General features: G+C 44.4%; 1 protein-coding gene across 1 annotated transcript in view; it reads left to right on the top strand.

The window, feature by feature from the left end:
* LOC126484897 (uncharacterized) overlaps positions 1-16741 on the top strand; it is a 162018-nt gene extending 145277 nt beyond the window's left edge. The window contains exon 5 of the mRNA XM_050108496.1: positions 16428-16741. Coding sequence (XP_049964453.1) covers positions 16428-16591 — 164 coding nt within the window. The 3' untranslated portion in view covers positions 16592-16741. The remainder of the gene's footprint in view (positions 1-16427) is intronic.
* The last annotated feature ends 323 nt before the right edge of the window (positions 16742-17064 follow it).

Raw genomic sequence — 17064 nt, 5'->3', positions numbered from 1 at the left:
GTCTATTAGGCGCGGCTCATGCATGGTTGTTTCTATCTATGGACGGGTTTAGTGACATCTGTGAACAGTCAAAGGGACTGTGCCTGTGATACAATATCCACAGTCAACGTCTATCTCCAGAAGTTCTGGGGACCGGGATGGTGTAAAACTTTTTTTGACGTGTGTATTACCTGCGAACGTTCCAAGTTAACATCCAGATCTCTTCACAGTTCCTCATAGTGTGATGCCTTGTGGCCCTGATTACACTGATATGTCTATTTGATGGGAAGATTAAGCATGGCAGTCTTCAGATTTAATCCGGGGGAAGTACGTTAACTATGCGGCGTCCTGCTTCAGTCTCTTTCTTCTTTCCGTCTTATCTAGTGGTACACCGTCATTTCAGAACGGGTCACTGAAAGGCGAGCGACATGCATAAAGATCTTGCCCAGGACAACAGAGTCAGACTTCTGCGTTGCCCGTAAGGCTCATTACGTTACTATGAACAGTGGTGTTACACATTCAGTGTTCTATGAAAATCAGAGCTGATTACAAATAACTTTTACGTCTAATAGGCGGAATACAATCATAATTTACCGCAACTACTCCATAAACAATACCTTTGCTTATTTCTGATGGAGTGAAAACATAGCATTCAAATAATCTATTCGTATTGAGAGCAACCAGGTTAAATTCCTGTCTTGCCTCTACCTCGCAGATTTTCGTGGTGTTCGTGTGGCTTTAAATCAGGTAGTTCCCATAAAAAAGGCCGTAACATCTTGACCATCTTGACTCCACATAGTTTACATTTGATATTTCTCCCTTCACTGTCGCTCAGATTGTAAATTCTAAAATGGGGAAAAGATACTGGCTTTGTCTTGAGTGGTTTTTATTTAGCAAAACTCACTATTTGTTCCTCTGTTCGCTGAACAATAAGTATTTTTAGATGATAGCACCTTGAACAAAGTACTCTCTTTTTCCCCTCTCTCTTCACCGATACATATTTCGATGGTGTTACACCATCAAAAAATGCGTTTATTTTACTCGACAGGACAGATGACTCTGCCATAAACATGTCAAACGGCGCGTTTTCGTCAGTGCAGCTCCTAGATTCGTGACAACGTTGAAAGTACTACCACCAACGTAAATAAAACTAAAATAGGTCTATAGTGCAAAAGGCAGACTACAACGCGAACAACAAAATGTATTGTTCAGTGAAATAAAGGGAAAGCGACAGACGGTGGAGTAACATAATCGAAATATCCCAGGGTAAAGAGATAAATACAAGGAACTATGTTATTCTCTTGGCGGAATCATCAAAATATATTTATTACACTGTTTTCCTCTGAAATATTCTTGGAGCTTTTTCCAGTGCAAATAATTTCTTGCAATCTTATTCTGGAGTCATAACGAAAAAAATTCAGCTTGGGTAGCAGATGCTGTTATCTGCAGTGCAAGTGCTTGCTGGCGCCATCTCCTCCAGACTCCAGTGCGCTGCCTGCAATTTCATTACGGCTGTGGGGTCAGGCGTCGCATTATTTAACGCCGCCCGTGAAAGTAGTTGCACGTACTACGCCGTATTCGTTAGGCCCGTGCAGCGAAAGTCAGAGATGCTGGAGGCAAGGCACACATTGTACTACTGAGCGAACTCATACTCTGTGCTGTGATTATACGCTTCTTAGAACTCTTTAAGAGATGCTTCTAGCGATGGAGAATTTTTGTTGTTATATCAGGCTGATTTTCCTGCTTTAACCTTAGCAAAGACTATATTCGCGCGCCTAATAACCACATTTCCTTCAGGAATGAAAGGCTAATTTCAGCGGCAGAGCATCCCAGAAAACAAATGCAATGAGATGTGAATTGTTTATAGCGAAGGAAGACAACCATCAGCTTCATATTTCTTTAAGTCCGTTGCACTGTAGAGGTTTTACTTCATCACATGCAATGTGTAAGCTACTTTTGAGGTTCATTAATCAGAGTCCAAGTACCCTGATGAATCTCCCGCACTGTCCCGTTAAAATTCACTGAAGAGCTAAAGAAATGGTACACCGTCCTAATATCGTATAGGGCTCCCGCGAGCACGTAGGATTGTCGCAACACGACGTGGTATGGACTTGACTAATGTCTGAAGTAGTGCTGGAGGGAAGTAACATCATGAATCCTACAGGGCTGTCCATAAATCGGTAAGAGTACGCGCGGTGGGAATCTCTTCTGAACAGCCGTGCGGTTCTAGGCGCTTCAGTCTGGAACCGCGTGACCGCTACGGTCTCAGGTTCGAATCCTGCTTCGGGCATGGATGTGTGTGATGTCCTTAGGTTAGTTAGGTTTAAGTAGTTCTAAGTTCTAGGGGACTGATGACCACAGATGTTAAGTCCCATAGTGCTCAGAGCCATTTGATTTCTTCTGAACAGCAAGTTGCAAGACATCGCAGACATCCTCAATAATGTACATTTCTAGGGAATTTAGTGGCCAGCGAAAGTGTTTAAACTCAGAAGAGTGTTCCTGGAGCACGCCGTAGCAATAATGGACGTCTGGAGTGTCGCATTGTCCTACTGAAATTGCCCGAGTCCGTCGGAATGCGCTATGGACATAATAGATGCAGGTGATCACACAGGATGCTTAAGTACGTGTCACATGTCAGAGTCGTATCTAAACGTATCAGGGGTCCCATATCACTCCAGCTGCACACGTCCCACACCATTACAGAGCCTTCACCAGCATGAACAGTACCCTGTTGACATGCAGGGTCCATGGATTCATGAGCTTGTCTCCATACCCATACGCGTCCATCCGCTCGATACAATTTGAAACGAGACTCGTCCCACTAGGCGAAATGTTTCCAGTCGGCAACAGTCCAATGTCAGTGCCGACGGGGCCCAGAATAGGCGTAGAGCTTTGTGTCGTGGAGTCATCAAGGGTACACGAGTCGGCATTTAGTTCCGAAAGCCCACTCCGATTATATTTGTCTGAATGGCTCGCACGTTGACACTTGTTGATGGACCATCATTGAAATCTGCAGCAATCTGCGGAAGGTTTGCACTTCTGTCATGTTGAACGATTCTCTTGAGTCATCATTGGTCCCGTTCTTGCAGTATCTTTTTCCGGGCGTAGCGATGTCCAAGATGTTTTACCGAATGCCTGTTATTCATGGTACACTCTTGAAAAGGCGGTACGGGAAAATCCCCACTTCATCGCTACCTCGGAGATGATGTGTCCCATCGCTCGTGCGCCGTCTACAACACAACGTTCAAACTCACTTAAATCTTGCTGACCAGTCATTGTAGCAGCAGTAACCGATCTAACAACTGGGCCTGACACTTGTCTTATGTAGGCGTTGCAGCGCCGTATTCTGCTTGTATTTGAAAGCTGTATTTGAATGCGCATACCTATACCAGTTTCTTTGGCGCTTCAGTGTAATGTGGCATTGGCAGACGCACAGCATCTAATTTTTCATACACTGTTCTATAAATGGAGAATTTCCGATCATTCACTACACATTCCGACAGGGCGGTTTCATTCAGAGTTACCTCAACCTAATATACACTCCTGGAAATGGAAAAAAGAACACATTGACACCGGTGTGTCAGACCCACCATACTTGCTCCGGACACTGCGAGAGGGCTGTACAAGCAATGATCACACGCACGGCACAGCGGACACACCAGGAACCGCGGTGTTGGCCGTCGAATGGCGCTAGCTGCGCAGCATTTGTGCACCGCCGCCGTCAGTGTCAGCCAGTTTGCCGTGGCATACGGAGCTCCATCGCAGTCTTTAACACTGGTAGCATGCCGCGACAGCGTGGACGTGAACCGTATGTGCAGTTGACGGACTTTGAGCGAGGGCGTATAGTGGGCATGCGGGAGGCCGGGTGGACGTACCGCGGAACTGCTCAACACGTGGGGCGTGAGGTCTCCACAGTACATCGATGTAGTCGCCAGTGATCGGCGGAAGGTGCACGTGCCCGTCGACCTGGGACCGGACCGCAGCGACGCACGGATGCACGCCAAGACCGTAGGATCCTACGCAGTGCCGTAGGGGACCGCACCGCCACTTCCCAGCAAATTAGGGACACTGTTGCTCCTGGGGTATCGGCGAGGACCATTCGCAACCGTCTCCATGAAGCTGGGCTACGGTCCCGCACACCGTTAGGCCGTCTTCCGCTCACGCCCCAACATCGTGCAGCCCGCCTCCAGTGGTGTCGCGACAGGCGTGAATGGAGGGACGAATGGAGACGTGTCGTCTTCAGCGATGAGAGTCGCTTCTGCCTTGGTGCCAATGATGGTCGTATGCGTGTTTGGCGCCGTTCAGGTGAGCGCCACAATCAGGACTGCATACGACCGAGGCACACAGGGCCAACACCCGGCATCATGGTGTGGGGAGCGATCTCCTACACTGGCCATACACCACTGGTGATCGTCGAGGGGACACTGAATAGTGCACGGTACATCCAAACCGTCATCGAACCCATCGTTCTACCATTCCTAGACCGGCAAGGGAACTTGCTGTTCCAACAGGACAATGCACGTCCGCATGTATCCCGTGCCACCCAACGTGCCCTAGAAGATGTAAGTCAACTACCCTGGCCAGCAAGATCTCCGGATCTGTCCCCCATTGAGCATGTTTGGGACTGGATGAAGCGTTGTCTCACGCGGTCTGCACGTCCAGCACGAACGCTGGTCCAACTGAGGCGCCAGGTGGAAATGGCATGGCAAGCCGTTCCACAGGACTACATCCAGCATCTCTACGATCGTCTCCATGGGAGAATAGCAGCCTGCATTGCTGCGAAAGGTGGATATACACTGTACTAGTGCCGACGTTGTGCATGTTCTGTTGCCTGTGTCTATGTGCCTGTGGTTCTGTCAGTGTGATCATGTGATGTATCTGACCCCAGGAATGTGTCAATAAAGTTTCCCCTTCCTGGGACAATGAATTCAAGGTGTTCTTATTTCAATTTCCAGGAGTGTATAATCGGATCTGTTGCAGTCTTGTAGCTGCTGCACACAATGAACCCCTCACCTGTTGTCGTCATTTGAAGAGAGTGAAACCTAGAATCAGGGTTTTAACCTTATAGTGATCAGGTTACTCGCCAGCGTGCAGGTGCCGTCTGAGTACCGATTGCTCTGGGAAACGTGTGAAAGTGCATGTAAGCCTTCCAATTGTCTTTCATGAGCTTCCCTCCGCGTCTTATGGAACGACTCTAAGGGCCCTACCGCTGTGGGGTGCCACGGCAGATCTGCTGACAGAGACGCCAGACGGAAGCATGGAACGCAATGGAGCCTCCCGCACCTAGGCATGCCAGCCAGGCTGCCCTGCATCTGGAACACGGCCGCTCCCGCAGACCTGCCAAGCGCTACCTGCCTCTCACCCGTACCTAGTTTTATCCTCCCACGTAGGCGCTATGGCTGGTTTTCACACCGAGTCTTTTGTCTGCGAGATTCAGATGAGATCAGCAACTTGGGACACTCAGAACTATTCAAAACACGAACTGAAAAACAAAAAAAAAAATCTATTGGGAATTACGAGGGTCATAAATGAAACTCAGTTCGAAGAATAAGACTCTCCTCATCATAATCGCATTCAAACTACTTACAATACCGGAACCGCGCCACTGCTACGGTCGCAGGTTCGAATCCTGCCTCAGGCATGGATGTGTGTGATGTCCTTAGTGTGGTGTCACCGCCAGACACCACACTTGCTAGGTGGTAGCTTAAATCGGCCGCGGTCCATTAGTACATGTCGGACCCGCGTGTCGCCACTGTCAGGGATCGCAGACCGAGCGCCACCACAAGGCAGGTCTCGAGATACGGACTAGCACTCGCCCCAGTTGTACGGACGACGTAGCTAGCGACTACACTGACGAAGCCTCGCTCCTTTGCAGAGCAGATAGTTAGAATAGCCTTCAGCTAAGTCCATGGCTACGACCTAGCAAGGCGCCATTAGCCTTAACTAGCAATTGATAATTATCGTCTAAAGCATGTCTCAACAAGAACGATGTATACAACAAAGATGGATTAAAGTTAAGTATTCCAAAAGCAACGTACTTTTCTTTATAGCATTCATTGAGCGTCCTGTTTCAGACTTCAACATATTCTGCGTGAGCTTATAGCGTGCATATCGGCCCCCTCAAAATAACACTGTGTCGGCACTTCTGTCGACACATCACTTAGGTTAGTTAGGTTTAAGTAGTTCTAAGTTCTAGGGGACTGATAACCTCAGATGTTAAGTCCCATAGTGCTCAGAGCCATTTGAGCCACAATAACGCATTTTCTGGACTCTGTCTGGCTGGTGATCGTGAAAATTAACAATCCTCAATTTCCTCGGAGCCTGTTCCTGATGCTCCATTCCAGCCACCAGAGCTTTACGCCACACACTAAGCACGTTTAGTATCTGGGCTATGTAAGTTTCTCTCAAAACCTACTTTCAGGCCTTAATAGCACCTCTACAGCTCCTGCTGCAGTAAGTGACGCTAATGAGCCAGATACATTAGACACGCTAGAAATATTTTAAGAAAAAATATGTAAACAAAGGTGACAGGTTTCCGACTTCATGTCTAAAACATTTGTAAATTTAATTTCAGTTTGTAATAACGTACTTTCAAATAAGAATTGAGAAGCACTTCTATGTATACTTTAAGGTTACAACAAAAACTGTATATATCATAAAGCTTTAAACGTGGCTGCGTTGTCAGCGACCATTACAATGTAAAATTAAAACGATTACAGCCCTCGGTCTGGAAAATGAAGTCTTTTTGACCTAGGCTTCGGCCACGTCTAAGAGTGTCTTCGTCAGATATAAAACATTTAAAACTGGCGTGTCACGTATAAAATAAATATGAAGCGATAACACTTTAGTCACAAAATATAACTCTGATGCTACCGCAGCTCGACGTGTGGCGCAGCCCTTAGTGGCCTGCCTTCTATGCTTTCTATTTTAATATTTTGTGACTAAAGTGTTATCGCTTCATTTTTATTTTATACGTGACATGCCCATTTTAAATGATTTTATTTCTGATGAAGGCACTCTTAAAAGTGGCCGAAACCTAGGTCAAAAGACTTCATTTTCGCAAACGAGGGATGTAATTGTTTTAATTGTATTTGTAAATATCACTACAGAAGACAAATAATTAGCTACCGAGGACACAGGCTGCATCCCTCTGGTGCGCCTGCTGGCGTCTCGTGCTGCCTGACCTGAGCGCTGCCAGCAGTGCGGCCAGCACACTTGCTTACCAGTCTCGTAACCTTGATTTGTTAGATTTTAAGCTGACGTAGCAACGAATTCCGCAACTGATCCCTGTAAAATAGCCACTTTTTCGTATAAACAGCAAGAAAAAATATTAAGTCACTTATTGAGCAACTTTAATTCTCCTAATAGTGAACACTCAAAGAGCGTACCCAACTTCGTTCTTCGAACAGAAACACCATTGAATGTCTCTTTTGTTAGTGTGTTTAACGTTCAAAAAGGACTAACTTTTATTTTCAAACACATTACATTTGTTATCATTCATTCAGTAAATGACATAACCTCTGCAATAACTCGCCTACAACAGTGAAAATAGAGATACGAACACTGAGTAAGACTAACTGGCGTCCTCTCTTTCATTTTGGCTCCATTTAGTTCCAATGCGCGGCTACTCTTACGGTAACTTCTAAATGGTTGCAGTGTGGAGAACATATATTTGTTTCTACAGCTAATTGCTCGTAAGATTCTCTGACGGCGCAGGCACGTATTCCGACCCAGTTCTTTGTTTCTTACGAACTCCAGTAACTCTTTTCCGCAGTAAACTAAGCTTCTAACTTAGTTATAACAAACAGTCGGTATGGTGACACATCCAAATCCTAAAATCCACAACAGAAGTTCTTTACTAATTAATGCATTTTTGAGTCACGTTATTTCATTGTCTTTTTTTTTCTTCTATTTCGTTTCATTCTCTACGCTAGGAAGAGGCGGACTATCTAAGATCCGACCTATTTCAGAGCTCGAGTCATAAAGCTAGTTACGTTTTTCTATCTGTATAGTATCTGGAGAAGATGCGAGAGAGTCACGTGCTGAGAGGCCTCCATGCATCTATGGATCAGTGGTTTGCACATCAGTCGACGCTGGTTTCCCTGCAAATCTCACATCTGACGAATGACACGAGAGGGATCGAACTTGTGGTCGTCAAACTGCGGCCGAATGAAATATTCGTGCGGACCACGTATTTTGTTATAATATGCATGTAACAGGTAACAGCCTAAGCCAAAATCGTCGACTAACGTTAAGAGCTTCTTTAGAATATATTTTTCGTGGACTGTAACAAACAGAAATACTTGCAGAGGCAGTAATGTTTCAAAATCCTCCTCATTTTGATTGACATTGGTGAATTCGGCCGTGAGCTAAGTTGGCCGCTAGTATCAGGGGCAGAAAGGTAATTAGCGCGGCCAATGCGGGATTAGAGGGCGTGAGAGGGGGAATGTGGTACTGTTTACCAGCACTGGCAACTCACGAGCACGTGAGATTCATACCGATCAACCACTGTGTTATAAATTTTGACACGGAAGTAATTTGCTTTCGTGAACGCGCGGTACAGAGACGATTATCTTCAAATGTGGTATACACGAAATCCGTAACTGCTCGTTCGAAAGAAAACGTCGATCCTTCAAGATCTTTTGTAAGCGACCAAAGGCGTGATAATCGCGTGGGGAGAGATCAGGATTATAACGCGGCTGCTCGAGTGTCTCCCACATGGCGCAGCTTCTGCGTCAAGCCCTCTACCGACCGGCGTCTTGTGTCAAATCGCAACCGGCACGAAACCATTCCTCAATGGTGGTTTTCGGCAGAAGTAGTGCCCACACGCTTCTTCATTCTCAGCTGTGTGTCTACGGTGTTTGTTCTTCGGCAGCCAAGAAAAGAGTACTAGCACGTTCGTCCCGTTTGGACGCATTTGATAATAACGTCGCCATATTTCCCGTTTCCGCATTTACCGTACGCACGTCGGAAACAAACGAATACCGCACTAATCCCTTAGCTACATGTCGGTGATTATATACCCGCTACGTAGCATATTTGGTGCAGCAACGCCCTCAAACGGAAATGTTCTGATCGTCCCTAACGATATCAGTACACATGCGGCCCGAGGTGCCACAACACATTGTTAATATCGACTCTTCAGGAAATAAGTTTGATGACCACTGTCCTAAATGTTCAACTGCACTACGACCTATAGAATTTGCGGATCAAACCATGTGCCCCCCTCCCGTGAAAACGTTTACAATTCACTGAAGCGAGTGTTACCTGATGATTGATTGGCAATGGAAACAGTTAGCAGAACATTCCATATACTTCATTGCCCTAGACAATTTCAAGATGTAATTTTCCTGATAGAACTGCCCAACTATCTCGTGTTTCCCCAAAACCTGTTTCCCAGTCCATTCTCTAATGTTTTTTGCCGATCACACTGACATCCATCAACCCTATGAAGCAGAGAACGTGGCTAATCTGAGAAAACAAATGGCTCTGACCACTATGGGACTTAACATTTGTGGTCATCAGTCCCCTAGACTTAGAACTATTTAAACCTAACTAACCTAAGACCAGCACACACATCCATGCCCGAGGCAGGATTCGAACCTGCGACCATAGCAGCAGCGCGGTTCCGGTCTGAAGCGCCTAGAACCATTCGGTCACTGATAAAACAGCCCAACGTCAATAAGCAGAAGTTCACCTATCATTAGAATTGGTGCATAAGCGCCTGTGTGACACAGTTCACGGAATTGTTATTCGCCCAATTGTAGTATCCGACTGCTTCTTGTCTTACTTCGACATTCTTCGTAGTATGTCAGGCGCCCTTAATGCAATATCGAAGCCTGTACTCTTCTAAGACTTCTGCCAGAGGCCTTAATGAGGTCCTTTAATCACCAATCACTATTTTAATCGATATTATTGTTAGTCGACGTTGAACATTCTACAAGGGAAGGGCCATTATAGAAATCCTGTAAGCCTGGATCAAGATAATGCATCTTGAATCGATTCTGAGCAATACAAGTTGACTCGACTTCTTGACTGCAAAAGAACTTCGACTCGATAACACCTAAAGGAAAAGATCACCAGTGCGTTACTATGGGAACGTCAACACCTCCAGCAAATCGACGTTTAAATTAAAGGCAAAAAGTATGTAATTAGGCGACAGCCATAGAGACACTACCAGAAACGTCTTCGGATATACACACACTAAGGCTCTTAGAGGGAAGGAGTTCGGGCGGCAAACCGAAACACGATGAGTTGGTTGGTTGGTTGTTTTGGGGAAGGAGACCAGACAGCGAGGTCATCGGTCTCATCGGATTAGGGAAGGAGGGGGAAGGAAGTCGGCCGTGCCCTTTGAAAGGAACCATCCCGGCATTTGCCTAACACGATGAGTATCTGCACCTGGATCATAATGGCCTTCGGGATCACAATGGCCTTTTTGCTGAGCACTTGGTTTGTGAGAATGGGACAGATGGGTTTGGATCTTGAGCAGACTTGTAGCAACATTTTTTCTTACGAAATAACCACCACAGTCCAAGAGCAGGAACTCCACACCACAAGCGATTCCCACATAGAATCACTAGTATAACATAGCGCTGGTGGTAGAGGATCACTGTACCCTAATTTAGCACTGTGGTCAGTTCTGGCCACTTCATAGTATCGATGAGACACAACAGACACGTGCAGCTCACCAGTCTTCGTAGAGGGTACGACTTTGCGGTCGGCCCTGGGGAGTTGCCGCGCTTATCCGTTGCACTTGCAGACGCTTCACCGCTGGCCGCCAAGCTGGATGGTTAAACGTTAGCACACACGCCGCTAACGGCTCATTGCTAAATTGAACGCTGACAACGTGTGCAATATGTGATATTCCTAGCCTTTTCGATCCACAGATAGATTCTCATATTTTGGAACTGATGTCTTTTTTCAATTATCATAATATTTAGTAACATTTATCAACAATGCGTCACAGGTAGTATGTCGTATGTAGTACTTAAGTACTGGTTATTAGTTTCTACTCCATGTAAATTATCACAATTCACATAAATGTTATTCTGTATGATCGAATACTTCACTGCCACGTATCATTACACTGATTTTTCTGTTTGTTGTTCTAACACTTTTGTAGGGTAAGCTCGGGTGTATCGGGGCAAAAAATTTGAAAATTTATAACACTGTTCTTTTTTTAGTAGAAACTGTAAAGTTCTTAGTTCATTCTTTATCATACTTAAGGAGAAAATTACGATTCATATTGCTATTGTTATCAAATACACAGAAAATACGTTAAAGATAACAGTTAGGTACCACATGTCTCTATTTACTCTTGCCAGTACGCATGAATCGGGACTGTCACAGAGATGAATCAAGCAACTGTTACAATAACATTTTTCTCCTTTTAACTGTGATGTACTGTACTTATATGTTAAGAAAGTATACTGAGTGTCTCAGGACAACTGTCAATGGATTTTTCCAATGACGTAATGCTTATTAAGGCCCTTGCAACGGTATGAAGAGACACCTTCAGCCTTCCTGAATCTTATTTCAGGACTGCACGTACGAAAAGCAATAAGCCAATCAATTCCTGCAATCTAATGAATCACAAAGTTCGAAGAGACCGGTTCAGCGCTGACCAAACCGAAATCCGAGCGACCAAGGTCATCAAGAACGGGCGAATCTGTGGAGAGTGTAAATCGATCTGTTCATGACGATCCTAACCTCTCCATTCGTATGCGAGCGAGTTCTTTAAATAAACATAGATCATCACTGCACCGAATTCTGCAAAAGACCTTAAATTGAGCCCTTAAAAATCCAATTGGTGCAAAAACTAAAGCTGGGTAGTAGATTTAAAATAAACAAAATATTAGAAATCAGAAGTTTCTATTCCTCTTAGTTTCAACACCTGGTATTTGCTGAGAGAAGTTCAGAACTTGACACTAGACGGTCACTATGTCAAGTAGTTTTCTGATACATTAAGTACAGACAATAATCTGGAGATTGCAGCAGCTTATTATACGCAGTTCATCTCTACTAGGGAATTAATATTCTAAAACTGTCCAGAGCTTACCCTACTTACAGTTACATCTGCATCTACATTATTACTCTGCAATTCACAATTAAATGCCTCACAGAGGGTTCATCGAACCACCTGCAAGTTACATCTCTACCATTCCATTTTCTAGGAGCGCGTGGGAAAAACGAACGCTTAAATCTTTCTCTGCGACTCTGATTTCTTTTATATTGCCGCGCGGAGTGGCCGGGCGGTTTGAGGCGTCATGTCGCGGACAGCGAGGCCCCTCCCGCCGGAGGTTCGAGTCCTCCCTCGGGCATGCGTGTATGTGTTGTTCTTAGCATAGGTTAGTTTCGGTAGTGTCTAGGGACCGATGACCTAAACAGTTTGGTCCCTTAGGAATTCACACACATTTTAACATTTGAATCTTTTATACTACTATGATGATCATTCCTTCCATGTAGGTGAGCACCAACAAAATATTTTCACACTCTGAGAAGGAAGTTAGTGTTTGAAATTTCATGAGAAGATCTTGTCGCAACGAAACACGTCTTTCTTTTAATGACTGGCACCCCAATTCACATATCATATCCGTGGCGCTCTCTCCCCTATTTCGTGATAGTACAAAAGGAGCTTCCCTTTTTTGAAATTTTTCGATTTCCTCCGTCGATACTGTCTGATGCGGATCGCACACCGTACAACAATTCTGCAGGTGGGGAAATACAAGCGTAGTGTAGGCAGTCTCTTTAGTAGACCTGTTGCATTTTCCCAGAGTTCTGCCACTAAATCGTAGTCTTTGTTTTGCTTTACCCATAACATCATATATATTATCGTTCCAGTTTACGTTATGGGTAATTGTAATCCCTAAGTACTGAGTTAAATTAGCAGCCTTTAAATTTGTGTGATTTATCGTATGACCGAAATTTAGTCGATTCCTTTTGGTAATCAGGTGGAAGACTTCACACTTTTCATTATTTAGCCACTTTTCGCACCATACAGATAGCTTGTCTAAATCGTTTTGCAATTTCGTTTGATCATCTGATGACTTTATGAGACGGTGAATGACAGCATCATCTGCAAATAATGTAAGAGTGCTACTCAGATTGTTTCCTACATCGTTTACGTACATCAAGAACAACAGAAGCCTTATAACGCTTCCTTGGAGAATGCCAAATATTACTTCTGTTTTACTCGATGACTTTGTGCCAGTTACTACGAACTGTGGCCTTTATGACAGGAAATCACTAACCCAGTCGCACAACTGAGACTATAATCCATAGGCACGCAATTTTTTTAGAAGTCGCTTGTGATGCATGATGTCAAAAACCTTCTGGAAACCTAAAAATATGGAATCAATTTGACATCGACTGTCAATAGCACTTCGTGGTAATAGAGAGCTAGTTGTGTTTCACAAGAACAATATTTTTTGAATCCGTGCTGGCTGCTTGTCTACAGGTCGTTTCTTCGAGATAACTGATAATATTCAGACACAGTATATGTTCCAGAATCGTACTGCAAACCGACGTTAGACTTTTGGGTCTGTAATTCAGCGGTTTACTGTTATCTCCTTTCTTGGCTATTGGTGTGACTGTTGCAATGATCTAGACCTCACGCATGGATCTTTCAATGGGTGGTCGGTTGTATATGAGTGCTAAATATGGAGCTATTCCATCAGCATACTATGAGAGGAACGAGGCTGGTATACAATCTGATGCCTTGTCTTTATTGAGTGGTTTAAGCTGCTTTGCTGCACCGAGGATATCTACTTTTACCTGTTGTTCTTGCTTCGAATTCTGGATTATTTACTTGGTCTTCCTTGGTGAAGGAATTTCGGGAATCCGTATTTAGCAAGTCCGTTTTAGTGGCACTACCATCAGTAACATCACCATTGTTATCGCGGAGTGAAGATATTGTTGTGTCTTTCTGGTAGTGTTCTTTGCATACGACCGGAATCTGTTTGAAAAACTGCTTCATGCTTAAATCACACCTGCTGTCAAAAGCATTGCAAGAATTGATCCGAAGAAGAGTAGGCAAGAATGTCGCAATTATTTCATAGTGATTGTCTAATATTCAGGCCCGGATTTAGGGGGGGGGGGGAGCGCAAACCTTGGTATCTGCCCCGAGCGGCAATTTCAGGGAGCGCCAAATTCATATTCTTGAAGCAAAAAACCTAGTTTCACAAAGCGCCAAGCATCTAGCGCACTTTGGTTTATCCATTGTTCATATGATTTTGAAACGCATCGCTGTTGGTCTTTGAACATTTTTGAACACATCCTAAGTTGATTTCTAAACGAATCATAAGTTTATTTTTGAGTGCGTGAATAGTGTACGTGATGTCTCTGCCAGAGGAAGCATCATCGCATCTAGAAATTAACTTTCCCGCAGACAAAATGGGACGGGGCTATACGAGCTGAGTCGAACAAACCCGAACGGGTGGGTGCGAGGGTGGGTGCCAATTGTTGTTTGTTTATGTGGTTGATCGCGTGTGCGAATGACAAGCCTTGTTATAATTATACCAGAGTGGAAATAAACTTCTCTGCCTCGTGATGACTGGGTGTTGTGTGACGTCCTTAGGTTAGTTAGGTTTAAGTAGTTCTAAGTTCTAGGGGACCGATGACCATAGATGTTAAGTCCCATAGTGCCCAGAGCCATTTGAAACATTTTTTTTAAATAAACGACTAACAGGAATAACAGGTAAGAAAGATTACATATTATATTCTCGGTTATCCAAGAAAATGAACGTTTCACAGAAAATTTTTGCCAGATCGGTACACAACTAGAAGCCAGTTTAACAATCCCCGTTTTGTAGCGGCTTAATTTTATTCCCGGAATAGCGCGGAAAACGCGTTGTACGAACATATAATAACGCTTAACTGGAGAATAAACGCTTGATAAGTAAACCTGTGATTCTGGTAGGGTTACTGAAGTTAACTGGGAAATACGTTTTGACAATAGCTGAAATAGTTACAGAATTAGTGATAAGATTGTTGGTAAGGACGAGGAAGGGGAAGAAACGGGGACAGCACACAATATGGATGAATATAACGATTCCAAATTTATATTAAAATTTAGTATTACTACTACTACTTTTCGATCTTCTGCTTGAGAAACTGAAGTGTATGAAGGAAACGTGAAACTATTTCCTAACATAAAACTTTATGCTTGTAGTAGGCCTAATAGGCATTTGATATTGGTACTTCGTGAATTATGTTCTGTCGAGTTATTTATGTAACGAGATAGATAAAAATGACAATTTTTTAGTATGTGTTACAATTGTTGTAATACTACAAAAGGCTTGTTTCGTTTTATCTAGCTGACAGTGACAAAATAGACGTAATCAAGACGAGCAAGCACACCAGTCTTGGGTATCATTCGTATTAACAGCTTTTTCAGTATTAGACGACGACATTTTGATTTTTCATGTAGCAAAACGTTTGACGAACCCGATGAGATAATAGATTCTTTTGCAGAAAGGAAGCCACGCGGCATAAAGCTGTAACAAGATTAGAGAGAAAAAATCCTGATACCTAAGGATTGAAGAAATGTGTACTGTCTTGCTTTTCTCTTGTCTTTAATGCTTTTATGTTCGCTATATTTAATTTTATGCCACACAAAAGAGAAAGTAATTACCCAATAGACAATAAAGACTGCAAATTTTCTGAAGAGTTTTTATTATCAAAAATGGTTTAAATAGCTCTGAGCACTATGGGACTTAACATCTGAGGTTATCAGTCCCCTAGAACTTAGAAATACTTAAACCTAACTAACCTAAGGACATCACACACATCCATGCCCGAGGCAGGATTCGAACCTGCGACCGTAGCGGTCGCGCGGTTCCAGACTGAAGCGCCTAGAACCGCTCGGCCAATTGGCCGGCTCTTATTATCCCGCTCACAAATAATCCTACCCAGTATTGTGAAGTTTCTGTTTAAACTGAGGCAGGATGTCAAACCGGCCGACTGGGAGCTAGGGAAGCACCACAGGACATTATAATTTCCACTCTCATGAGTATATTTTTGATGTCTTGCTTACAACGTATACATCTTTGAATTCCACAGAGCGAAATACAGTGACGTGCGATAGAGGAACGCTGTGTGGCGTGGCACTCCACTTCGGCACACTGAAGACCAGATTATATATCTTACATTTCCACGAACATACATATTTCATATATCAAACTCTTCAGAAAGATGTGCGCTACAAAATGAACAAAGTTTTGAATTTTTTTTTTTTTTAATTATGACGTCCTATCTCAAACGCATAAGAGCACCGTCAACTTTTTCCCTGGTTCGGAAATTCCGTAGATCCGGGGCTGCTAATTTTATCTGTTAATGCAGCGTTTTTGTCCAACAGAGTAGCACTAAGCTTTAACGTGGTACATATTTTCTGAATTCGCCTTTGACTTACACTGTGACGAGCTATTGTGCAGTAACGGTGTCTGTTGCAGAGCGGAACTCGGCGCTCCAGGAGGCGGAAGGCAGCCGCAGCGGAGGCGGCGCCGGGGCCGCTGGGGGCGGCCAGTGGTCGCGCAAGCGGCGCCGCCGCTCCTCCAGCCTCTACAAGAACGTCGGCTCGTTGTGCTGCCTCTGCAGCCGACCCAACTACCTGTGACTGGCGCTCCCCCAGCCTCCACAAGAACGCCAGTCCCTCTCCGGAACCGACCCAACTACCTAATACTGCCGCTTCTGCAACCTCTACCACCGGGTCCCGCTGCCATTGCTGCACCGGCCGTGACCTCACCGACGGGACGCCACCTGATGACTGCGCAACAGTTGATACACTACTGCGGCGAAGGGATGTAGCAGACTGTGCGGTCTATGTCGCCAAATACTTCACCACCATTTACGCAAATCTGAGGGGTGCATCTCCTTACTAGGAGCACAGTAATTACTTCTTGTAGTCAACAGCACTGTTCTCGCATCCCAATCAATTAGCACGTGCCGGTCTGAGTTGGAATGCTAAATATGCACGGTGGAAAAAGAGCAGTGCCCTTCAAAACTACCGAGAGATAGACATTCCAAAAAGAACACTGTAAGGAGGCGATTAAATTGAGACCGGATCCATATAGCTGCCGCTGCGTATGT

Source organism: Schistocerca serialis, chromosome 6, assembly GCF_023864345.2.
Source record: "Schistocerca serialis cubense isolate TAMUIC-IGC-003099 chromosome 6, iqSchSeri2.2, whole genome shotgun sequence".
In the NCBI taxonomy this organism is placed as follows: Eukaryota; Metazoa; Arthropoda; class Insecta; order Orthoptera; family Acrididae; genus Schistocerca; species Schistocerca serialis.
The sequence above is the reverse complement of the archived record's forward strand: the minus strand, read 5'-3'. Positions and strand labels throughout refer to the sequence as shown.